A 26,312-nucleotide genomic window follows, 5' to 3' on the forward strand; every position below is an offset into this window, starting at 1 on the left:
AAATAACGGCCTTTTAAGAGTCTTATTTCAACACATTCCTGATGTCTTTAAAATTCATTAACAACATTTTAGATTAAACTCATTTTAATAGTACTAAAGTTAGAAAAATTGCATAACAGTAGCGTGGTCTCTTATTCCTTTTCTTGGCTATTATTTGTGGGATTTTCCTTTATAGTGATTGCTATGCTTTCTTGCATTTGTTTTTGGGACGCAATTCTCTTGCCAGGTATTTACTAAGAAAGTACAAAAAAATATATTAAAAAAACTGAACAGTCTTTATAGTTCAGGTGCAGAGACCGGTGTAGACTATAATTTTTGTCATCCTTCCTTTTTTTCTTTTAGAGTTTGAGTTAAGGCGGGGGAATGGAGGAGTGTGTGGTTCGGTCACCTGGAAGTGCGATAACTGTGTGTGTGCGTGTGCAGGGATCATCAGGGACTACACGGGCAGCTACGCCGCGTGCATCCACGCACAGACGGTGTGCGTGTACGTCTGCATCCTGGCCTGGAGCATCGAGTACCTGTACGTGGCGGTGTGCGGCAAGAAGGGCGACGCCGGGGAAGACGCGGACGCCCAGGCCACCCGGAGCGCGTAGTGACGGGACCTCCGCCGGGATGACGGCTGTTCTGGGGGACCCGCAGTCGGGGCGAGCGACGTCGGCGTCTGGCTGCGATGACGATCTCCGCTGGTGATTTTGTAGCTGTGACTAGTCTAGGTAAATCCCCTTCCAGTGGCATGAAAATTTAGGCCACCAGAACTTTAAACATGTCACACCACTATTGAAAAAAAAATAACCTTTGAATTCTGAATAAAAAAAAAACTTTCAGACTCAATGTTTGCATGCCTGGAAGGTGAAGAACAAAGGCTTTCCTTTCGGTGAAAAATTGGTGCATCTTGCAAAATGCAGTAATTCATTACTGTATCTAAAAATTTTGCAGTCGAAGTGGAACTGTGCTGCGTGATTGATCCACATCAAGATCATTGGAACGAAGCACCTTCTCTTTCGCTGTTCCTTTAAATTATTTCTTTTTGTTTTTGCTCGCAAGATGCCGTGGCATCGCGGGGAACAACTGATCTCGCATCAGAGTCGGAAGCACATAATGTACATCACACACTTTGTGGAACCACGGGACATAACCCATAGGTGGTGATTGTTCCCGAAAGATATTTAAGAAATGGTTTTGTTTTGGACTTATTGTTTCAGCTCCTAGTGCTCGCCTTAACATAGTAGAAATTATATGCCAGCCACACTACGGTTTTTTTTTTGTAAGTGTAGCTGGGAAAATAATTGAGACCTGCTGAATACTGCATTCATGTGTATCAACTTTGAATGCAAGCGCAATACTAGTTTCCAAGGCGGTGAGAGAAAACAAAAAGCAAATAATTTTGTCCGGTTCCCTCCGCATTTCTTATTGTACAAATTTTCAAAACCCAAAATTAAAAAAAAAAAAATTATAGTATTCTAAAGATTTTAAATGTTTTTAGTGGTAACTTTAAAATGATTTTTATTCCATTCAAGATTTTAGCCAGGTTGGAAATATGTCGTGTATTTCAAGGTCTGTAAAGGGTGGAAGCACAACTGAGGATATTGTACGAGAGTGTACCTCAACGCATGCATGTGCCATGTTGTGTCCGTGTGAGTAGCTTACTTAACAAGAGCTAAATACATAAGAACCTGGGTTAGCTGTTCTGCAAACTGCTAAGTATTGTGTTGTAAGTATTGTAGGGACATTATTTATTTTTCATAAGGTTTTAATTTTCTAAGTTTGGCGTCAAATGTGTTCAGTGTGTTCTTTGAGTTTAAATCTTTGTTAAATTTTACAGTCTCGTATCAGTGATGAGATATGCTTGTGACAATATTTTACAGATAAATGACAAAAATTTATTTTAGGCATGTGAAGAAAAAAATAGAGAAAAATACTTGTTGTGTGTTCATTGAGCTACACGGACTGAGCATCTGCAAATATTGTGATCAAAAATAATTGTGTAATATCAAGATGATTGTTTTATTTTTATACATATATACATAAGCTATTTGCAGAGGCAATTACAGTGGTCCTATTGAGAATGTACAATAACTAAGACTCATTTTCAATTATTTTTTTTTTAAGTTTTAAATTGGAATAATTAATGTCTAATATACATATATATATATTTTTTTTCTATCCTTAAAATCAGCATTAAATTCATTTTTAAACTTAAACAGCTAGTATTTTCAGAATATGAACACAGCTTTGGTTGCCCTTTTATAAAACTTGAGACAGTGAGATATTGGTTTTGTTGCTCGAACAAGGACTGAGTACAAACTAGGCACCATATTTCATGGTGAATAGCGATAAAATCGAAATGTCACTGAAATTTGAGCCACTACACCAGATAACTCTGAAGTACATTTTAATACAGCATTTAACACTGAAATGTTAGTGAAGTCATAAAATTAAACAGTATTTAAGCAAAACTTAACTCAAATCACCCAAATTTTATTCTTTAACTCCAAAAAATTCATTGAATTCCATTATTTTAGTTTACAACAAAATGTACAGACCAACTAGCCTATAACTTGTGAAAACTAATTATTTTATTCTCCAGTAATACTCTCCTCTTTTTTTTATATTAAAGATTTTAATATTTAGTCTATTAGAATACACAAAGGCATGCTGATTTTTTAAAATTAAATTGGTCTTAATCATTAAAATAATATAAAAAATAATTTGTTACAAATACAACTTGTATCACAATTTAAATAATACCTACTTTGGTGACAATAGTATTACGAAACATTTCATCATCTTATATGTTTAATATTGCAACATCTCATATCTAAACATCAATGAAAAAAATATATAACTAATATCACCGATATCTTTAATTTTTGAGCTTAAACATGAAATCTTACCTTACTTTGGTGACAATAGTATTACGAAACATTTTATCATCTTATATGTTTAATATTGCAACATCTCATATCTAAACATCAATGAAAAAAATATATAACTAATATCACAGATAACTTTAATTTTTGAGCCTAAACATGAAATCTTACCTCTATTAAAAAAAATTTTTTTTCTTGATATGTACATTTGAACTAAAACTTGCACTGTTACTTATAAAAGTTATACTTTTATAAAATTTATCCCTCAGCTTATTTTCAGGCCTATGTTTAGTTGATGTATCGTAGTTCATCTCTCTAATTCAGAACTAGGCTAGCAAAATCAACAAGAGTTAATTATTTCAACACAAAAGATTAAAAGGGAAGACTTGTGATGGTCGAAGGAAAATTTACAGTGTCAAGAGATAGCAGGTTGAATGGTTACTCAGTTGTACTTAGTGTTGTAATATTAGTATGACGTGCACTGAGTTACGTGCAACATCTGCAGCTGACGAGTCATCGATCCGTGACGACAGTGCTGCTCATACAGCACAGAAGTTTCAGACACTTCCTTGTAACAGTGCAGAAACATTACGTGGCTTCAGTGAGGTAGTATTACATGCAGGGGTGCAACAAGGGGGGGGGGGGGGCGCAAGGGTATTTTGCCCCCCCTCTGAAACCTTGAAGTGGGGGCAAACTGGGGCAAAGAAAGTGCTGTGTAATAAATTTCTAGATAATAAAACTGCTTAAATAGCACTATTTTCCCTTGCAATACAAATTTTCCCGGGGGAGGACCCCCGGACCCCCCCCCCCCCCCCCCGCTTCAATAGGGGGGATCGATGATTCTTTATAAAAAGGTATATTGCCCCCACCTTTTGGAAATTTAGTTGTTGCGCCCCTGATTACATGCCTGCAACGCACCTGAAACATTGCGTGCTACGTAGGTCCTAGTCTTCGGAGCGGACGTGCCCAGGTCATAAAGACTTCTGCGACGCTGCAGGATTTCCCCTCTCCAACCAACTGTGACTTAATGAGGCTGAGTCAATATTACTTAAATGTTGTTACTTAAGTTAAGAATTGTAGCTAGAGGCATTGTCCTCCTCTTAACTCACTGGAGTACAAACAAGGAGTGAGTGTACTTATTACTAGAGACCGGAAAAATTCGCGGGTTCAATGACCTCCAGGATAGACTCCAATATCCTCTACACACTCGGGCAAATGCCAACTGTTCATTGGCTGGTGACATGTGAGTCGTCTCGACTGGGTGGCCTGTGATTCAACACTTCTATGAGTGAGGGGTCTCTAATTGGCCCTCAGTCCTCCAGATCAATAGTGAACCAATGACAGAAGCAGTACTAAGGTATAATTATTTGAATTTTATCATAACACAAAATGAACCCGCAAATTTTTCAGGTCTCTACTTATTACGTACAAAAGTGTAAATATTTGTGAATAACTGGTTACATATCCCCTACGTATGTATTAGTGGTAGAAGAATTGTACCTAACATTGGCCTAATGTCTGTAACTATGATTCATGAAGAGGATATTTGTCATGTGTATGTTTAATGAATCACTGTTGTTGTTAAGAGTATTGTAGTCAGATGTAGTTTTACTGTTTTATGATCGTGAGTTGTCCAAAGGTATTATGTGATAAATGTTATTGTGTTAGTTGAACAGTGGTGACTGATTGAGACATGTTGCTGTTTGTTAAACTTAAAATAAAGCATTTATTTTACCTCTTGTGTTCTTGTAATTTTAATACGAGAATGAGTGCTGGTAGGTACCTTTCTGAAGATTTACCAAATCAAGGAAACCAACATATATTATGGATTTTTGAGTGTTGCAAATTTGATTGCATATTTAGTATTTAAAGGATCAAAATTAAAACATTATAGCCAAAATATCAGTTGAATTTTTGAACTTTTACACTATTGTTAGTATAAAAGCTTTATGGTAACTAAATATAAAACATACATTTTTGACTCTATACATTCCAAATTTCGTGTATAAACATCTATTGTAGTTCCAGATTTTGTTGTTGCCATTTCAGAATTGTTCATATTTAGATTAAACTTTTCACGCAGAAATTTAATTAATGGTATTGAATCATCAGATGTAAAATTTACATTAAAATCACTCAAAATAAGTGGTATTTTATCATATTTGTGCCAAGAAAAGCAGCATGGCTGTGAATGTATGCAAGTCTGGTGATGTAAAAACATGAATGAACTAAATTATTACATTTCGTCAAAATAACTGTTCAGGATATCAATAATTATTTATCAATCAATAATGATTAAATAACAATAAATATTACTCACTGTAGAAATGTCACACCATAAAGAAAAATTGTGCATGTTACTGTTTCTTTAAAGAATTCTGCCATTTGGAACACGCCAAACCTCTGAACGAAATATGAAATTCATAACAGGTAGCGCTATCTATGCGGGTGTTACCTAGTCGTTGGAAATTAGAATGGCAACAAGAGCTTAAGGAAACACAGAGCAATGTATAACACATATTTAGTACGGCATGTACAGAAATTTATTCACACATTATACAAACACATATAATCCTCATACATTAATATAAATTTTCTTATTATGTTGGCTTTTACACCTTACTGCTACAATTCATGTTCCAGCGATTACCAACAAAACACCTGAAATAAACTTATACAAAATTACGTACCATTCACTACTTTTTTAAACATTTTCTCATAACTACTTTTTTTGTTATAATTACAAATTCTTTTTAATACAAAATACTTAAACCTTCAATTACAGATCAAAATTAGACATTGTTTTAACAGTACCAGAGACTTAGGAACGAGATATTTCTAACACAAATTAAATTTCAACACTTCTCCCCAAATAAAATTGGCTAAAATCTTCAGTGTCGTTTAAGTGATAGCGGCGAATGTTTTTTTTATTTCCGTTGATCCTTGACCTGATCACCCCAGTAGGACCGGAAACATCGACGGAGCGAATTTCTTTATTCTACCTCTGCCGCCGTGCTGATTCCCTGATACTTGCACATTTTCGCCGGCTCTGAATTCACACTATTTGGTAATAAAACGAACACTATACTAGTGCAGAAAATTGGAGACAAATCACCTAACATGCTGTTGCTTGAAATTATTTTAAAACAGTTTTTCATTAAAAATTTACCTCCTTGTTTATGTTCATTAGTAAGTAGTCTTAAACGCCACGACTGGTAGTCCCGCTAATGCCACTGCACTACGCCCTTAATGTTTTAATCAAGTAGTAGCACCTTTTATTTTCACCGTATTAATAGAACGAGAAAATATATATATATTTTTTTTAAGTATTGCTGAGCAGAACTCTGTTATGCTCCTAGTCGCAAACCACTTCATGACCCTCGGCGGAATTTTCTATGTTCCCCTTGGTCATTTTACTGCAAAGTCCGACACCTACTTTTTACTTCCGAAGTCCCGTGCCAACTTGCAAATTGTTTCTGGGCTACCACTGAATTATTACCAAGTCCGTAACTGACTTGTATAATTTGCGGCCTCTCTTACCGCCTTTTTCGGCATCCATGCGCAGCTTGAAGACCTCAGCGGGCAGCCTTTCGGCGTCGATGATCGCAGGTGCGGGTCGTGGTCACCGCATTATTCACGCAGCCGGTTGAGAGAAGACTCTGTGGAACTCGTGCTAGCAGCCTGCTTATATACTCGCTGCGCTCCATACTAAAACAGCGAGGAATATTCTGGACATCCTGAATCGGAAACGTGGCTCGGAAACTTCCGACCACGTCCACGTGCTCCGATCAAAGGCGATTCGGCACGAGTGGACCCGAGGATCTGCTATCCAACGCGCATCAATTGAAATTCGCGCGCCGAGTCCGTGCAGTGTATGGTGGGTGGTATCCCACTAGCCCGCAGGGGCGAGTTTCCTCGTTACGCAGTACCAACCTGCGTAACACGGGAAATGCAGGAACTGTCTCAACAGCGCTCTCTACGCTGCTGGTTGAACAAGGAGGAACGTGAGCGCGCTGGAAGCAAATATAAAATTCAAGGCACTCGCAACAGATTGTATAGGATACATATATAGATGTTCTGAAAAAAGTGCATGTGCACAATCTGTCTTATTCTTTCGTTCATCTATCTCTCGGTTATATTTTTTTTTATTTCGGCAAGGGACAAATCACAGCACAAAGAGAAGAATGAAAACAAGCCCGGCAACGTATATAGCATAGTGCTCTCTTTACATCTCTTTGGCCAAGTACCTATTCTCTGACCTTTTCGCATCACAAACGTTTCAAAACTGTGTTTAACGAAAACGCTGCGTTAAAATTCGGCCTTGAAATTTTACTCTCATCGCTCCCAAAGAAGTTTCACTTTGACATGGTCGGGGGATTTGGTAGTATATATAAGGTACGTTTAGTGGGCGCCACCGTGTCTAGGGGGCACGGACCCGGCGAGGAGACTCTGTCTCAGGCGTGACGTAGCCCGTGTGGCGGCGTGACTCGTTTCCCCCTTCAGCAATGACCCTAACCACGCAGTGGTATCTCAGGGCGCCCCACACGCCGACAAACAACACTCGAAGCACGCAAACACAATGGCTCTATGAGAACGCCTCGCGGCACGACAGGCACAGCTGTGGTCCAACCACCTCGATAGACGCACAAAGGCGCAGTCCTCGGAGAGCCGGGACGGAGCGTCTCTCTTCAGCTGGCGACGGGAAGCGACTGCGCGAGCTATGGCCGCAGAGGTAGCAGAGTGGTGAGGGGGGTTGGCGCCAAGCGCCCTGAACAGTTACCCTGTTTCCCGTCGTGCCGCGGACGTGGTTAGTGAACGAAATACATAAAAATTACAATAAATTTGAATATAAAAACATATGGCACTTGGGGAACAATACAAAAGATTTGCACAGTATTATTATTTCTTGGGGAGCGAAGCACTGATTCTACAGCGCCCTCTTGCGGCGGCGCGCTATTTAAAAACACGTCAGCCGGGAGGATCAACAGGAGGGGAGGGAGGTGGTGGCACATCGGGCTCAGATGGGCGCAGCCCCGGACGACGTCAACTTCAATAAACTGAAGCTAATAGCTCGATATGAGCAGTTGTGGTGGCTCCGGTCAGCGGACACAGGGGCTTGCGCCCTTCCAAACAATTGGCCCACTGCAAAGCAAAAAAAAAAATTTCTTTTACTTTACAGTTTGAGCATACGACCTGTTTCCGAACGGGCACCACAATCCAGGCCACAAGGAACATATTCTCTGTGCCAAAAGTTGCTGCTATGGCTTTGTGGATTCGGGGTGACAAAACAGATGACGGAAGGTCAGCCCACACAAGATACCGAGCAATCTGTGCCCGCATGTTCAAGTTTCACACGTGGACTTGCGAGTCCTCGCCAAGCGCTCTCAACAAGCCACTATTCACTCGCAGCGGTACAGCATGGTGCTGGGGTTACAGATATTTACAATTTGTAAACAAACATGAAGACACGTGTGTCGTTAGTGACTGAATGTGTTCCTCTTATTAAATATAAATATTTTTTTACTTTTGACATAGTATTCTCTTACGTATACACTATATATATATATATATAATATTTCACTCTTGGTTAATTGTTAAAATGAAACAAAGATGTAATTGTGTTTCTCTATTTAACGAAAGAAACAACATTTAAAGCCCTTATTTCTGTTTTTTTTTTTTTTAATATTTTTACAAATATAGATACTATTCTCTTCAATAAAGTATATTGTTCACAATAATCATAACCCACTCTCACTTCAATATACATTTATTATTTTAAAAAATCTAATAATCCTACTGATTTAGGAATTACACTACCTATCTGGAGTTGGGAATCAAGAACAGTATCGCATTTGAATCAAGAATCGTATAGGTAATAGCGGTGATGCGATATCATTGCTCTATCAAGCAGGAATTCTTGCTATCTTTGTAACATTCTCTGCAGAGCTAGCAGTCATTAGCAATTGCATTGAATTATTTAATTGTATGTTACCTTGCAGGCCCTTGAATGCAGTATACAAGTATTTGAAGGCAGCAGTAGTTTTAAGAGCAGAGAATACAGATGCTATTCCTGAAGAGGCTTAATGAAGACATTGTATTTAGGAGGTAGCAATAACTACCATTCGTGTGTGCTCCAGACTTACTTAAGCTTTGATGGAGGGGTTATATATGTTTTATTAAATAATTTTATTGCATTTATATATATATTTTTTAAAATTGTTAGGTAAGACGTTTAATCAACATAATACTCACTTGTGAAATATAATTGATGATATATAGTTATATAGGTTACACATATAAACTTTATACACATACATACGTCTTTCAGCCCATGTGATATAGAAAAAGATGATTACGCCCCATTTTTTAACAATATGTTACATCAACATACAACACCCTTGTCCTTAGTGTAACTATTACATCTTCTGTAAACAGAAAACTTAATGTGATTCATCTTGCTGTAAATCTGGATGAATAAAAAAAATTTGGTTGTCTGTAAAGTCGGTTTACGGACGATAGTTTAACGTGACAATGTCATAACAAAACATCGATGAAATGATTGCATACTTTCATAAATAAAATTGAATCATTTTTATTGAATTATCACTATTTTGTATGGATACAAAGAAGGAGTGAAATGAAATCTACAATTTAATTTATAAATTTACTTTTATTTGCACTCATTAATTCAAATATTTTTATTACTTTAACGAAGAGATTATTTTAGCTATAATTTTTATACATGTTTGCTATTTAACTTCTTCCTATCTGTTTATTCTGTTAAGGATAGGACGATGATAGAAAAAGTAGGAAACGAATGGGAGTGTTTCAAGGATGATGTGAAGGAAAATGGCTTACCCAACACCAAGATGCAGTCAAAAATAATATATTTGCGCCACAGACTCTGCAGAAATGCTAGGAGGAACGGGTTAGCAAAGAGCAATGAAAATGTTACGTTGAAATGCATGAAAACAGAATTACGCCCCGGACTCGGTTGCAATGCTAGGAGGTTCAGGTTAGCAAAGAGCAATATAAAATGAGCGTAATGGGACACAGCGAAACGAGACAATGTGCGTAACGTGACACTTTTTCGTGCGTGCAGCCGGCGTTCATCGATTTATTAGACGTCACGTAAAAAAAGTAACAATTATAGCCATCGTTGATGAATACAGAATGGCATGGTAGGGTAGAGTCCCACTAAGGTAAAGAGTGGATGATTTGTAGTAACAAATCTTGAAGTACTTCGTGGATGAAATATTGAAAACTAAAGTTTACGATGGTAAACAAAAATCCCCTAATGGATGTTCTTTTAATGTTACAAATTGAATGACATGCCTTACTTCTCATGCGAGACAAAACTAAGATAAAATTATTAATTACTGATGGTTGCATATGTAACCAAACTGATATACAGTAAACTGTGATGAATTTTAAAACAGTAACAATATAAATTTTTGAACTAACAAGTAATGGTAAAAAAAAGATCACCAAAAAAATTAAGTTATGAAGAAATATAGCTGGCAGGGCTGTCGAAATTAGGGGAGGGGGTGGGGTGGAATCTGAGTTCTGAAATAATGCTTTTTGACGTGACAACGTCTAATAAATCGATGAACGCCGGCTGCACGTACGAAAAAGTGTCCCGTTACGCACCTTGTTCCGTTACGCTGTGTCCCATTACGCTCATTGTACGCTTGCGCCGCATCTATCTCTCTTCCACTCGACTGTTTATAAACTGAAGTGAAAAGTTAATGTAGTTTTCATAGCTTATTACAACAATAATTTCGGCAATAAAGGTTAATTCTTGCATTTTAAAAATCTAATTACTAGTATAATTTCAAGTATTTATCATTTATTATTAAAATAAAAATGATTCTATTTTTTTCAAAAAGTATGCAATCATTTCATCAATGTTTTGTTACGACCTTGTCACGTTAAACTATCGTCCGTAAACCGACTTTACAGACAACCAATATTTTTATGCTACTGTTTACCTTGATAGTACGACAAAAATTTTAATTATATTAAAATACAATTCATTGAAAACCTTGCAAGTAATGGCAATTTTTCCAGATCACATTTATAGTAACTTTCTTAAGAGCATTAAATTTTTAAATTATGAGGTTTATAAACAGTAGAGAGGCGCCGTGGATGGGGTTGACAAAATGGTTTGCCTCCGGTGTCTGCGCGCAGGGAAGACCGTGGCTGGTTTCAGACCAGCGCGGCTGCCTGCTCGCTGCGCCTTATCTCTTCCTGCTCCCCCCTCCACACGCCGTGATGATTGTGACAGCGAGTCCCACGCCGACACGACGGGCAATCAGCGCCGGAATGCCAGCGGCAGTGTCGAGCTGTAGTCCAAACGGGGCGTGTCACTGCTGCTACAGTCCCGCTCCACTGGGCCATGAGCCCTGCCCGCTCCTGAGGGACTGCTGGTCACTCCTGCACACCGCACCAGGTCAGTTCCTGCTAGGGCAGTCTTCCTCCAGTAGGGACCACGCTCTAGCCAGGGCGTGTCACTGCTGCTACAGTCCCGCTCCACTGGGCCATGAGCCCTGCCCGCTCCTGAGGGACTGCTGGTACCTCCTGCACACCGCACCAGGTCAGTTCCTGCTAGGGCAGTCTTCCTCCAGTAGGGACCACGCTCTAGCCAGGGCGTGTCACTGCTGCTACAGTCCCGCTCCACTGGGCCATGAGCCCTGCCCGCTCCTGAGGGACTGCTGGTCACTCCTGCACACCGCACCAGGTCAGTTCCTGCTAGGGCAGTCTTCCTCCAGTAGGGACCACGCTCTAGCCAGGGCGTGTCACTGCTGCTACAGTCCCGCTCCACTGGGCCATGAGCCCTGCCCACTCCTGAGGGACTGCTGGTCACTCCTGCACACCGCACCAGGTCAGTTCCTGCTAGGGCAGTCTTCCTCCAGTAGGAACCACTCTAGCCAGGGCGTGTCACTGCTGCTACAGTCCCGCTCCACTGGGCCATGAGCCCTGCCCGCTCCTGAGGGACTGCTGGTCACTCCTGCACACCGCACCAGGTCAGTTCCTGCTAGGGCAGTCTTCCTCCAGTAGGGACCACTCTAGCCAGGGCGTGTCACTGCTGCTACAGTCCCGCTCCACTGGGCCATGAGCCCTGCCCGCTCCTGAGGGACTGCTGGTCACTCCTGCACACCGCACCAGGTCAGTTCCTGCTAGGGCAGTCTTCCTCCAGTAGGGACCACTCTAGCCAGGGCGTGTCTCTGCTGCTACAGTCCCGCTCCACTGGGCCATGAGCCCTGCCCGCTCCTGAGGGACTGCTGGTCACTCCTGCACACCGCACCAGGTCAGTTCCTGCTAGGGCAGTCTTCCTCCAGTAGGGACCACTCTAGCCAGGGCGTGTCACTGCTGCTACAGTCCCGCTCCACTGGGCCATGAGCCCTGCCCGCTCCTGAGGGACTGCTGGTCACTCCTGCACACCGCACCAGGTCAGTTCCTGCTAGGGCAGTCTTCCTCCAGTAGGGACCACGCTCTAGCCAGGGCGTGTCTCTGCTGCTACAGTCCCGCTCCACTGGGCCATGAGCCCTGCCCGCTCCTGAGGGACTGCTGGTCACTCCTGCACACCGCACCAGGTCAGTTCCTGCTAGGGCAGTCTTCCTCCAGTAGGGACCACGCTCTAGCCAGGGCGTGTCTCTGCTGCTACAGTCCCGCTCCACTGGGCCATGAGCCCTGCCCACTCCTGAGGGACTGCTGGTCACTCCTGCACACCGCACCAGGTCAGTTCCTGCTAGGGCAGTCTTCCTCCAGTAGGGACCACGCTCTAGCCAGGGCGTGTCACTGCTGCTACAGTCCCGCTCCACTGGGCCATGAGCCCTGCCCGCTCCTGAGGGACTGCTGGTCACTCCTGCACACCGCACCAGGTCAGTTCCTGCTAGGGAAGTCTTCCTCCAGTAGGGACCACGCTCTAGTCGGGCAGGACGTGTCACTGCTGCTACAGTCCCGCTCCACTGGGCCATGAGCCCTGCCCGCTCCTGAGGGACTGCTGGTCACTCCTGCACACCGCACCAGGTCAGTTCCTGCTAGGGCAGTCTTCCTCCAGTAGGGACCACGCTCTAGTCGGGCAGGGCGTGTCACTGCTGCTACAGTCCCGCTCCACTGGGCCATGAGCCCTGCCCACTCCTGAGGGACTGCTGGTCACTCCTGCACACCGCACCAGGTCAGTTCCTGCTAGGGCAGTCTTCCTCCAGTAGGGACCACGCTCTAGCCAGGGCGTGTCACTGCTGCTACAGTCCCGCTCCACTGGGCCATGAGCCCTGCCCGCTCCTGAGGGACTGCTGGTCACTCCTGCACACCGCACCAGGTCAGTTCCTGCTAGGGCAGTCTTCCTCCAGTAGGGACCACGCTCTAGTCGGGCAGGGCGTGTCACTGCTGCTACAGTCCCGCTCCACTGGGCCATGAGCCCTGCCCGCTCCTGAGGGACTGCTGGTCACTCCTGCACACCGCACCAGGTCAGTTCCTGCTAGGGCAGTCTTCCTCCAGTAGGGACCACGCTCTAGCCAGGGCGTGTCACTGCTGCTACAGTCCCGCTCCACTGGGCCATGAGCCCTGCCCACTCCTGAGGGACTGCTGGTCACTCCTGCACTCCGCACCAGGTCAGTTCCTGCTAGGGCAGTCTTCCTCCAGTAGGGACCACGCTCTAGCCAGGGCGTGTCACTGCTGCTACAGTCCCGCTCCACTGGGCCATGAGCCCTGCCCGCTCCTGAGGGACTGCTGGTCACTCCTGCACTCCGCACCAGGTCAGTTCCTGCTAGGGCAGTCTTCCTCCAGTAGGGACCACGCTCTAGCCAGGGCGTGTCACTGCTGCTACAGTCCCGCTCCACTGGGCCATGAGCCCTGCCCGCTCCTGAGGGACTGCTGGTCACTCCTGCACACCGCACCAGGTCAGTTCCTGCTAGGGCAGTCTTCCTCCAGTAGGGACCACGCTCTAGCCAGGGCGGGGCGTGTCACTGCTGCTGCAGTCCCGCTCCACTGGGCCATGAGCCCTGCCCGCTCCTGAGGGACTGCTGGTCACTCCTGCACACCGCACCAGGTCAGTTCCTGCTAGGGCAGTCTTCCTCCAGTAAGGACCACGCTCTAGCCAGGGCGTGTCACTGCTGCTACAGTCCCGCTCCACTGGGCCATGAGCCCTGCCCGCTCCTGAGGGACTGCTGGTCACTCCTGCACACCGCACCAGGTCAGTTCCTGCTAGGGCAGTCTTCCTCCAGTAAGGACCACGCTCTAGCCAGGGCGTGTCACTGCTGCTACAGTCCCGCTCCACTGGGCCATGAGCCCTGCCCGCTCCTGAGGGACTGCTGGTCACTCCTGCACACCGCACCAGGTCAGTTCCTGCTAGGGCAGTCTTCCTCCAGTAGGGACCACGCTCTAGCCAGGGCGTGTCACTGCTGCTGCAGTCCCGCTCCACTGGGCCATGAGCCCTGCCCACTCCTGAGGGACTGCTGGTCACTCTTGCACTCCGCACCAGGTCAGTTCCTGCTAGGGCAGTCTTCCTCCAGTAGGGACCACGCTCTAGCCAGGGCGTGTCACTGGGTAGTACCAGAGGCGGCCCCAGGACAACTGCCCAGGATCATGTGTATTGTTGACCTGTGGTCCTGTCTGCCTGGGTCGTCGAGAGGAACCGAGGGTTCACTGTGCAGGGGCAATAATTTGGTAATTTCTATTGTTGTATGTGCACTATAAAAAAATATGTTGTCTGTAAAGTCGTTTTACGGACGATAGTTTAACGTGACAACGTCATAACAAAACATTGATGAAATGATTGCATACTTTTATGAATAAAATTGAATCATTTTTATTGAATTATCAATATTTTGTATGGAAACAAAGAAGGAGTGAAATGAAATCTACAATTTAATTGATAAGTTTAATTTTATTTGCAATCATTAATTCGAATATGTTTATTACTTTAGCGAACATATTATTTAACTATAACTTGTATACATGTTTGCTATTTAACTTCTTCCAATCTGTGTTATTCTGTTAAGGATAGGACGATGATAGGAAAAGTAGGAAACGAATGGGAGTGTTTCAAGTTTAATGTGCCTCGAAAAAGTCAAATCGATGGTTGTTCCAATCGAGTGGAAGAGAGATAGATGCGGCGCAAACGTACAATGAGCGTAACGAAACACAGCGTAAAGGGACAATTTGCGTTACGGGACACTTTTTAGTGCGTACAGCCGGCGTTCATCGATTTATTAGGCGTCACGTCAAAAAATTCAGCGAGTCTTTCAACTCTTGCCAGTGATGTGTAACATCTAACCTTTGTTACGAGCAAATTCACTGTGTTCTCGTGTTGCAAATGCACTTATAATACGAAATTTGGACACGAAATTTAATGTAGAAAGTAAACAGTACTGAAGGTTAACTTCATTGCTGCTGGTTACTTCAATAAATTGTTAGAATTTCTTTCACCTGACATTTCACAATTCTCAAATTTGTCAGGATTTCGACAGCCAAGAAATATAAAATCACATTTTGTGATTGAAATGTAGACCATTTCATGAAGTAGCCAGTAGCATTGCAATTAAACCTAAAAATTTTCAGCTGTGCAATCCATCAAATTATCTTTATTTGTACGACCCAAAAACGTTAAAAATGTAACTTTGGCAGATAATTATGCATTAAGTGTATATATGTGTATGTATACATGTGTATACACATAGGTATATATATAGAAGTATATATATATATTCATTTCGTGAAAATTAAAACATTTAAATAGTTTTGAAGTTGTTCTGTGATTAATATGAATATACAATTTCGACCTGAAATGGGAGGCAATCCTTTAACCAGAAAATATCGATGAATTATATAAGAAAAAAAACAGCTGGGATTAAAATTTTTGTGATGGTGTTTTTGAGCGGTTTCCTCCACACTGCACTTCCTGTGTGATGACGTCAGGAACAACGTCCAGCCGTGTTTACCGCATTCCGGCTGACCGGCGCTACCGTAAACAAGCCTCGCGCACGTCACAGGGTGGATCCCCACTCGCGATGACGTCACTGGTAGCCCTCCAGCGCCCCAGGGGCGCAGGGGCGCACACAGGGGGGTCTCCTGCTTCTGAATACTTCTCTTGCCCGTCACGAGTCCGTGTGGATTGGTTGGCCTCGTCACGCTGTATTAGTCATTACATGCTATGTTATGTCAGAGCGACGAATCGAGTCGTATTGCGTACGCGTACAGTATGACGTCGCGGCGTCGCAACATTCGTAATTAATAGTAAACATAACTTATACATTACATACCAAACTACGTAAGGTGCATTTTTTTTCTTTCACTTTTCAGTTTTTTGAACCAGACTTGTGTTTTAAGTCATTCTAAATTTAATTTGATTTAATAGGTAAAGTGTAGAACTACAAGTGAACTGCCATACTACGAAAAATGCGAGTAACGAAATGCATTCATGAGTAAAGTTTCGTTACTCGGTACTAGACGGCGCACCCGTTACTCAGTACCGAGCACATACGGTTTGCTACAGCTCTAGTCGCCTGCAGGGCTATGCTTCAAGGCAGCTGCACGAGATGTCCCAGTGGCCTCTTGCACGTAAACCATTAAGAACACGCTGAAGACATATGGGTAGTTCCGTGTCTGGATTTCCTTCGTGTGGTAACGGAATAAAAGGTTTTTACGTATGAAACATCCAATATAGATTCTTGAAAGCCATCAAGGGACCTGCATCACACCTCCATCTCCATTTCTCCGCCTTACAATGTTATTGCTACCGCTCAAATGCCCGACGAGAAGACTGCGCATCAGTCGGCAAGCCTCGCGCTTAGAGGAGACATCGTGCTAGAAGCACCAGCGAGCGTCACCTTTATCATTCCGCCTCACCGACCCGTGACTAGGCGGGACACTTGACGCAATGCTTGTTTTGTTCCACGAGTCACGAAACGCCACACATTGTGAAAAACAAAAATCAAAGAAGATTTCATACTGCGTGCGCCAATACGCACGCTCTTGTTTCAGCTCACGTGGTCTGGTATTGCAACAAGAATGCGTTCAGAAATGTAATTTTCAAAGGCGCATAGTTTAATAATCAAATAAGGCCATAAGTAGTATTTTTTTCTTTAATCTGTTGAGAGGAATGCATGCAGTTACAAAATGTCACTAAATATCAAAATGTCAAAATACCACTAATTGCAAGACATTCCGCATAAGCGCGTGCACGTCGCTAGTTCGAACCCAAAACCGCGCGATGACTCATATTCATGAGCCGTGGGTCGCTACCTGAGTAGTACCTGCAGTTTTGTGCAAGTCATGCGGCGCAAAACCGTATTAACATAAACATTAAGAGAACTCTGATGTAATTCCTGTTCACAACAAAAGAAAGGGATATAGTCCCGTTAACGCGTATTCCATATGACTAGATACTCGGCGAATGACCAGGAACTTATTATTGAAACCTCCCGCTGACTGAGTAGAGTTGCTTAGATCAGCTGGACTGCGCCGCACACTCACCGGCGGGTCAGTGTGCGAACAGCCTCAGCTGAGGTGTGTCAGTGTGCGAACAGCACCAGCAGCCCCTGGCGGGCCGGCATGTGCTACCCTGCGGGGGTCAGTGTGCGAACAGCCTCAGCTGAGGTGTGTCATTGTGCGAACAGCCCCAGCAGCCCCTGGCGGGCCGGCATGTGCTACCCTGAGGGGGTCAGTGTGCGAACAGCCTCAGCTGAGGTGTGTCAGTGTGCGAACAGCCCCAGCAGCCCCTGGCGGGCCGGCATGTGCTACCCTGAGGGGGTCAGTGTGCGAACAGCCTCAGCTGAGGTGTGTCAGTGTGCGAACAGCCCCAGCAGCCCCTGGCGGGCCGGCATGTGCTACCCTGCGGGGGGCAGTGTGCGAACAGCCTCAGCTGAGGTGTGTCAGTGTGCGAACAGCCCCAGCAGCCCCTGGCGGGCCGGCATGTGCTACCCTGAGGGGGTCAGTGTGCGAACAGCCTCAGCTGAGGTGTGTCAGTGTGCGAACAGCCCCAGCAGCCCCTGGCGGGCCGGCATGTGCTACCCTGCGGGGGTCAGTGTGCGAACAGCCTCAGCTGAGGTGTGTCAGTGTGCGAACAGCCCCAGCAGCCCCTGGCGGGCCGGCATGTGCTACCCTGCGGGGGGCAGTGTGCGAACAGCCTCAGCTGAGGTGTGTCAGTGTGCGAACAGCCCCAGCAGCCCCTGGCGGGCCGGCATGTGCTACCCTGCGGGGGTCAGTGTGCGAACAGCCTCAGCTGAGGTGTGTCAGTGTGCGAACAGCCCCAGCAGCCCCTGGCGGGCCGGCATGTGCTACCCTGAGGGGGTCAGTGTGCGAACAGCCTCAGCTGAGGTGTGTCAGTGTGCGAACAGCCCCAGCAGCCCCTGGCGGGCCGGCATGTGCTACCCTGAGGGGGTCAGTGTGCGAACAGCCTCAGCTGAGGTGTGTCAGTGTGCGAACAGCCCCAGCAGCCCCTGGCGGGCCGGCATGTGCTACCCTGCGGGGGGCAGTGTGCGAACAGCCTCAGCTGAGGTGTGTCAGTGTGCGAACAGCCCCAGCAGCCCCTGGCGGGCCGGCATGTGCTACCCTGAGGAAGTCAGTGTGCGAACAGCCTCAGCTGAGGTGTGTCATTGTGCGAACAGCCCCAGCAGCCCCTGGCGGGCCGGCATGTGCTACCCTGAGGGGGTCAGTGTGCGAACAGCCTCAGCTGAGGTGTGTCAGTGTGCGAACAGCCCCAGCAGCCCCTGGCGGGCCGGCATGTGCTACCCTGAGGGGGTCAGTGTGCGAACAGCCTCAGCTGAGGTGTGTCAGTGTGCGAACAGCCCCAGCAGCCCCTGGCGGGCTGGCATGTGCTACCCTGCGGGGGGCAGTGTGCGAACAGCCTCAGCTGAGGTGTGTCATTGTGCGAACAGCCCCAGCAGTCCCTGGCGGGCCGGCATGTGCTACCCTGCGGGGGGCAGTGTGCGAACAGCCTCAGCTGAGGTGTGTCAGTGTGCGAACAGCCCCAGCAGCCCCTGGCGGGCCGGCATGTGCTACCCTGCGGGGGTCAGTGTGCGAACAGCCTCAGCTGAGGTGTGTCAGTGTGCGAACAGCCCCAGCAGCCCCTGGCGGGCCGGCATGTGCTACCCTGCGGGGGTCAGTGTGCGAACAGCCTCAGCTGAGGTGTGTCAGTGTGCGAACAGCACCAGCAGCCCCTGGCGGGCCGGCATGTGCTACCCTGCGGGGGGCAGTGTGCGAACAGCCTCAGCTGAGGTGTGTCAGTGTGCGAACAGCCCCAGCAGTCCCTGGCGGGCCGGCATGTGCTACCCTGAGGGGGTCAGTGTGCGAACAGCCTCAGCTGAGGTGTGTCAGTGTGCGAACAGCCCCAGCAGCCCCTGGCGGGCCGGCATGTGCTACCCTGCGGGGGGCAGTGTGCGAACAGCCTCAGCTGAGGTGTGTCAGTGTGCGAACAGCCCCAGCAGCCCCTGGCGGGCCGGCATGTGCTACCCTGCGGGGGGCAGTGTGCGAACAGCCTCAGCTGAGGTGTGTCAGTGTGCGAACAGCCCCAGCAGCCCCTGGCGGGCCGGCATGTGCTACCCTGCGGGGGTCAGTGTGCGAACAGCCTCAGCTGAGGTGTGTCAGTGTGCGAACAGCCCCAGCAGCCCCTGGCGGGCCGGCATGTGCTACCCTGCGGGGGTCAGTGTGCGAACAGCCTCAGCTGAGGTGTGTCAGTGTGCGAACAGCCCCAGCAGCCCCTGGTGGGCCGGCATGTGCTACCCTGCGGGGGGCAGTGGGCGAACAGCCTCAGCTGAGGTGTGTCAGTGTGCGAACAGGGGGTCAGTGTGCGAACAGCCTCAGCTGAGGTGTGTCAGTGTGCGAACAGCCCCAGCAGCCCCTGGCGGGCCGGCATGTGCTACCCTGAGGGGGTCAGTGTGCGAACAGCCTCAGCTGAGGTGTGTCAGTGTGCGAACAGCCCCAGCAGCCCCTGGCGGGCCGGCATGTGCTACCCTGCGGGGGTCAGTGTGCGAACAGCCTCAGCTGAGGTGTGTCAGTGTGCGAACAGCCCCAGCAGCCCCTGGCGGGCCGGCATGTGCTACCCTGCGGGGGTCAGTGTGCGAACAGCCTCAGCTGAGGTGTGTCAGTGTGCGAACAGCCCCAGCAGCCCCTGGCGGGCCGGCATGTGCTACCCTGCGGGGGTCAGTGTGCGAACAGCCTCAGCTGAGGTGTGTCAGTGTGCGAACAGCCCCAGCAGCCCCTGGCGGGCTGGCATGTGCTACCCTGCGGGGGTCAGTGTGCGAACAGCCTCAGCTGAGGTGTGTCAGTGTGCGAACAGGGGGTCAGTGTGCGAACAGCCTCAGCTGAGGTGTGTCAGTGTGCGAACAGCCCCAGCAGCCCCTGGCGGGCCGGCATGTGCTACCTTGCGGGGGGCAGTGTCCGACAGCAAATGGCGCGGCCCCATATTTGCAAGGGAACGATAGGAGCCACAGAGAGGCTGAGCTAACCCATCCCTGCATCGACACCACCCAACCACTAGCCCATACAGCAACCAGTAGCTGGACAACTCAGCAGCCATAAACGGCAACTATCCGGGCCTCTCACGTGTCTGGGACTCCTCGCAACCCACAGAGAGACACTTTTCAGTTTAACAATGATTTTCCAATAAAATATATTTGTTAAAAAAATTAATGTGGACATCCTGTTCAGCTGGCTAATACGTAATACGGTTATGAGGTATCAGAAGTAAGGAGTAACGTAAGGATACGATAGTAACGAGTACTAATTGTTATAGTAACGAATACATACGGGTACGCAGGCGACACGTGGTCTGAGGCAGAGCCCGCTACTGGCTAGAGCTGAAGTGCAGCCAGCGCGCAGTAGGCCCGGCCGCTATCACCGGCGCACTTCCTGCCCCCGGGGGCGGCCCGATAGCGGCAGATAGCGCCGCCCCCGGCACAGGAAGCACCGCCGCCCGGGAGAACTACTCACAACTACCGAACAACGCCACGTCCCTGTCAACTATTGCTTTTATGCCATGACAATTTTTGAAGTGATAACTTCTATAGGTAGAGACCTGAAAAATTCGCGCATTCATTTCAAGATAGGCAAAAATCCAAAAAGTTGGCATTTTTGCTGCTCCGGTTATTGGGCCACAGTATATCTGAAGGACTTTGAGCCAATGGAAAAATGTAAACAAAATAAGTATCGGGTCACGAGTCAGTAACCAATGAGCAGATGCAATTCTCCCGAGTGCATAGAGGATCATGGAGTCCATCCTATAAGTCATTGAAAAGACTTTGTGGGTTGTAGGTACCAAAGTTCGGTTTATTTGCAACTACTTTTTTTCTCAGCGTACTTAAGGGTCCCGTATACCTGCACACAACTACGGCGTGCGAAGCTTTTTGAAAAACAGTGCGATCTGAAAACTACTCAAGATATCCGAGTGGGGTCTGTTTACGAAAAAGCATTATTTTTAGAAGAGTTGAAATGTCTGAAAGACGTGTTTTCAGGGTAGCATTTAGGCATAAAAACAACCTGCAGAAATTCTTGAAAGCACTTAAAACCCCCGCCTACCCGGACACACACACGGTGTGCAGAGCTTCAGGGAAAACAACACGATTTCAAAACTACTCGAGATATCCGAGTGGGGTCTTTAAGAGTTCGGCTGAAGGCCGAAAAGTACTTTTGATTTCGGATTAAGATTTTAAACCGTATTTTTATAAGAGTGAAAATGGCTAAAACGCGTGTTTTCAGAGTAATTTTTAAGCGTAAAACAACCGGTACAGGTTCTTGAAAGCACTTAAGGGACTTGCATTACACTTGTATCTTCATTTCTCCGCCATATATAATGTTACGGTCACCGCTCATGTGCACGACGAGAAGACTGCGCGCCAGTCCAGAGGAGACACCGCGCTAGAAGCACCAGCTAGTCCCGCCTCACTAACACAGATACGCCCCTGACGAGGCGTCCAGACGACCAGCTCTGGCGTCGCTCCTGCAGCCCAGAGGCTGTGACCCAGATCGCAGCGCGCACCAGGAGGTTTATTCATCGCGACATTCGCAAGCTCCTTGCTCGCGGCACAGCCGGCGGCTCGCTTATCTCCGTCATTGCGGCGACCTTGCTGATAAGACGCCCAGCGAGCAGCTATGTCCGCGACATCGCCCAACCGGCGGGTGGATAACACAAGAGCACCGACGCGACGTGAGACGACGATGTACCAAAATGTTTCCCACATTCGTACTCTCCAAGTTTGGGGTAACCCTTGTACTCCAGTCTCATGAAATATCTATGAGCTAGAGACCGGAAAAATTCGCGAATTCATCTCGCGATAGGCTAAAATACAAATAGTTATACCTCAGTGCTGGTTCCGCTATTGGCTCACAACTCACCTGGATGACTCTGGGCCAATGAGAAACACCCAACCAAAGCTTTATCAAATCACAGGCTGCTACGTTGGGACGTCTCACAAGACAGCAGCCAATGAGTGGGTGATATTTGACCGAGTGTACGCAGAACTATGGAGTTCATCCTGGAGGTCATTGAACCCGCGATTTTTTCCGGTCTCTATATTATGACCATTTCAACACGACGAGCCATAATTATTACATCACCAAGCTTTCTTGCGCTGAAACCGTCCGATTTTAAAGAAAGAGGTCCAGCATGTTACCACTATACAAGGAACTTACAGATGTTTTCGTTTAAGCGACTTCACAACGCCACGTGTGTTGACTTCAACAAGGGCCTAAAGCCATGTCTGTGGTCGGTCCAGCCATATGTTTCATCTTATTTACCGCAAATATCTGGCCAATTTTTTTTAACGCCGAGACGAAGGTGAATAAGACGCCAGTAAGCCCATACAAGTCTGGTCTGTTTTTATACAAAAGTTTCTTTGGAAACCAGTTGCCAAGAAATACTTTGTGACACTACAATAAAGTTGTAATTTTTTTACAACACATGTATGAATACTGCATATATGAAAAACATTTTTTCGAGATAATACTATTTCTTACGAAAACTGGCGATTAATATTTATATTATAATTTATGTTTCATTCAATATATTTTTTTATCCATGGAAAAGATAATCGATTATTCAATCATTTGACTTTATTTTTTACTATGCTCATTAATATGCGCTGTTAATACTGGAAAGCTATTCAAATAACGGCTTACAAATAACTATTGGAGGTACTGAGACAACACAAAGCATTAATGCCCGTATAAGAATACGAATCTAGTATTACTGTGAACACTATTTGGTAGTGATACATTTATTTTACAGTGTATACCAATACTAATAATTAAAGACCGGAAAAATTCGCGGGTTCAATGACCTCCAGGATAGACTCCAATATCCTCTACACACTCGGGCAAATGCCAACTGTTCATTGGCTGCTGACTTGTGAGTCGTCTCGACTGGGTGGCCTGTGATTCGACACTTCTATGAGTGAGGGTCTCTAATTGGCCCTCAGTCCTCCAGATTAACAGTGGACCAATGGCAGAAGCAGCACTACGATATAATTATTTGAATTTTTCAGGTCTCTACTAATAATTACGCTAATGAGACTGACGTAGTTAATATTATCTGTCCAACCTTGTTTGAGGGCCACGTATGTCGCGACCACGTGTTCGGTCACTGTCAGTCACAGCGGCTCTCTGCTTCCTGTTCCTGTGACGCAGCGGAAGTCCAGAACTGCGACCCGGTGAGGGGGAAGGGGGGGCTGACTCACAGTGACACAGCCACTGGCATGTTGCAGGTTCACTGACTTGTGGTCTGGACTTCTTGCTCTCTGCACACACTGTACTTGGTCTTCGAACGAGAACGGACATCTCGCGACAGGCAGATATTCAAACATGCAGATATTCAAACAGGCGGGTATTCAAACATGCAGATATTCAAACCGGCATTATTCAAGCATGCAGATATTCAAACAGGCAGATAATACAGGGAGATATTCAAACAGGCAGATATTCAAACAGGCAGATATTCAAACAGGCAGATATTCAAGCAGGCAGATATTCAAACAGGCAGATATTCAAGCAGGCATATATTCAAGCATGCAGATATTCAAACAGGCAGATAATACAGGGAGATATTCAAACAGGCAGATATTCAAACAGGCAGATATTCAAACAGGCAGATATTCAAGCAGGCAGATATTCAAGCATGCAGATATTCAAACAGGCAGATATTCAAACATGCAGATTTTCAAACATGGAGATATTCAAACAGGCAGATATTTAAACAGGCAGATATTCAAACAGGCAGATATTCAAACATGCAGATATTCAAACAGGCAGATATTCAAACAGGCATTTATTCAAACATGCAGATATTCAAACAGGCAGTTATTCAAACAGGGATATATTCAAACATGCAGATATTCAAACAGGGATATATTCAAACCGGCAGTTATTCAAACAGGCAGATATTCAAACAGGCAGATATTCAAGCAGGCATTATTCAAGCATGCAGATATTCAAACAGGCAGATATTCAAACAGGCAGATATTCAAACAGGCAGATATTCAAACAGGCAGATATTCAAACAGGCAGATATTCAAGCAGGCAGATATTCAAGCATGCAGATATTCAAACAGGCAGATATTCAAGCAGGCAGATATTCAAGCAGGCAGATATTCAAGCATGCAGATATTCAAACAGGCAGATAATACAGGGAGATATTCAAACAGGCAGATATTCAAACAGGCAGATATTCATACATGCAGATATTCATACAGGCAGATATTCAAGCAGGCATATATTCAAGCATGCAGATATTCAAACAGGCAGATAATACAGGGAGATATTCAAACAGGCAGATATTCAAACAGGCAGATATTCAAACAGGCAGATATTCAAACAGGCAGATATTCATACAGGCAGATATTCAAGCAGGCATATATTCAAGCATGCAGATATTCAAGCATGCAGATATTCAAACAGGCAGATAATACAGGGAGATATTCAAACAGGCAGATATTCAAACATGCAGATGTTCATACAGGCAGATATTCCGCGGAGGGGTGGAATAATTCCTTGCAGATATTCCGAGGCCAGCCGTGTGCTCAGACACAGTAGCACCGTCTGTGCTTCGTAATTTTGGGTTTCTCTCAGACACATGCCTATAATCTCGGAAGCAGTCTCATCCTGGATGCCCCGGCCAAATAAGGCGACGGTTTCTCTTGCGGACGGCCGCCAATCACAAACAAGAAACCGCTGGCGCGCTTACGTTCTTGCAGAATGATGAGCGCTCAGATATTTTTTTAGCAAAAAAAAATTCATTGCCGCACTGATTGTCAACGTGTTTGTAGGCACCGCAGACGTCGGTCAGAGACTCGCTACTGCGCATCTACCGGTGGTCTGACGCTATGGCGGCTCGATGTCGAAAGCTTCGACGTGCAGCCCAGGGGGAGCAACTGTACAGGCGGAATATGGCCACTAAATAAGCCGTGGTGTTTAGAAATACCAACATCAATTATTAAGTTTTAGATATAAAGAAAACATAGACAATTCTTAAACATAATGACTTAAATAAAAGAAAGTAATTTTACAGTTCGGAATTTATGGAATGGTGTACTAACGGAGTGGCGTTTGAGTATAATTGCAAATTTTATATTTTGTAAAAATGTCTGACCATGTTGCATTATGTTCGTAGCAATGAAAGAAGCATGGCTGTCATGTTCACATGTGAAAATACAACATTATTTTTTTAAATATTTTTATTAAAATTTTATTAATTGCATTTTTTTATAAATTTAAAAAATTTTTCCCATTAAAATCGGATAATAAATAAAGATTTTCATGATGGCGGAAATTGCAACTGTGATGTCATAATTCAAAATGGCGGAAAACAAAATGGGGATCCAAAATGGCGGATCCAAAATGGCCACCGGGGTCAAGGTAACGGGCATCCAAGATGGCCGCCGTGACGTCACAATCCAAGATGGCGGTCGGCACCCGGCACGACGCGCCAGCGCCAGTGGCCGGACCACCATGTACACTCTACTATGCAGTTTTCAAGTCCGGAAACAAAAGACGAAGCACTCGAACACGGCGTCTCGCGGGCCACAACTGAGGCGGACATCTGGGTCCAGACTCTACAGCGGGGCGGGGAGAGAGGTACTGCTCTTGCGTCGCAATGCCTCAGGCATGCTTCAAGCAGCTGCTTGTTTCAGACTCGCTCAGACTCGGGTCGTCAGCCCTGACACGAGACCCCGCTAGTGAGGTGGCTGGCAGCCAGACAACCCACACGAACCTCTCAGTTCCCCTTCCCCCTTCTCCACCCCTTTCCGTTCTTATTTTCCTTGTTTGCTTTGGTTTTCCGTCTCAGATATGGAGAGCAAAGAATAAAATTGTTATTAACACGTAATTAAAAGTGCAGGTCAACTCGTGCATGTCGATTTAAACTGAGTTTACATAGTTTCGTATCAGAAAAAAAAAACCTTCAAAGATTTTATTTACTCATAATTGTAAGGAAGTTTCACTAGCCTTTGA

The 26,312-nt window shown here is 45.9% G+C and overlaps 3 protein-coding genes across 3 annotated transcripts in view; all 3 read left to right on the top strand.

The window, feature by feature from the left end:
* Nucleotides 1-4,604, top strand: part of LOC134532132 (monocarboxylate transporter 14) — a 46,299-nt gene extending 41,695 nt beyond the window's left edge. The window contains exon 9 of the mRNA XM_063368474.1: nucleotides 424-4,604. Coding sequence (XP_063224544.1) covers nucleotides 424-593 — 170 coding nt within the window. The 3' untranslated portion in view covers nucleotides 594-4,604. The remainder of the gene's footprint in view (nucleotides 1-423) is intronic.
* Nucleotides 613-20,130, top strand: LOC134532327 (foot protein 1 variant 1-like). The gene is made up of 13 exons (XM_063368747.1): nucleotides 613-686; nucleotides 17,492-17,624; nucleotides 17,731-17,741; nucleotides 17,852-18,074; nucleotides 18,122-18,144; nucleotides 18,482-18,614; nucleotides 18,752-18,774; nucleotides 18,842-18,974; nucleotides 19,081-19,091; nucleotides 19,202-19,514; nucleotides 19,671-19,681; nucleotides 19,792-20,014; nucleotides 20,062-20,130. Exons 1-13 carry the CDS (start codon nucleotides 613-615, stop codon nucleotides 20,128-20,130), a joined length of 1,380 nt encoding a protein of 459 aa, XP_063224817.1.
* The window catches only part of LOC134532134 (ras-like GTP-binding protein RhoL), a 54,914-nt gene continuing 42,691 nt past the window's right edge, over nucleotides 14,090-26,312 (top strand). The window contains exon 1 of the mRNA XM_063368479.1: nucleotides 14,090-14,211. The gene's annotated coding sequence lies outside the window, so the exon portion shown is untranslated. The remainder of the gene's footprint in view (nucleotides 14,212-26,312) is intronic.

The sequence above is a fragment of the Bacillus rossius genome, chromosome 5, assembly GCF_032445375.1.
Source record: "Bacillus rossius redtenbacheri isolate Brsri chromosome 5, Brsri_v3, whole genome shotgun sequence".
Classification (NCBI taxonomy): domain Eukaryota; kingdom Metazoa; phylum Arthropoda; class Insecta; order Phasmatodea; family Bacillidae; genus Bacillus; species Bacillus rossius.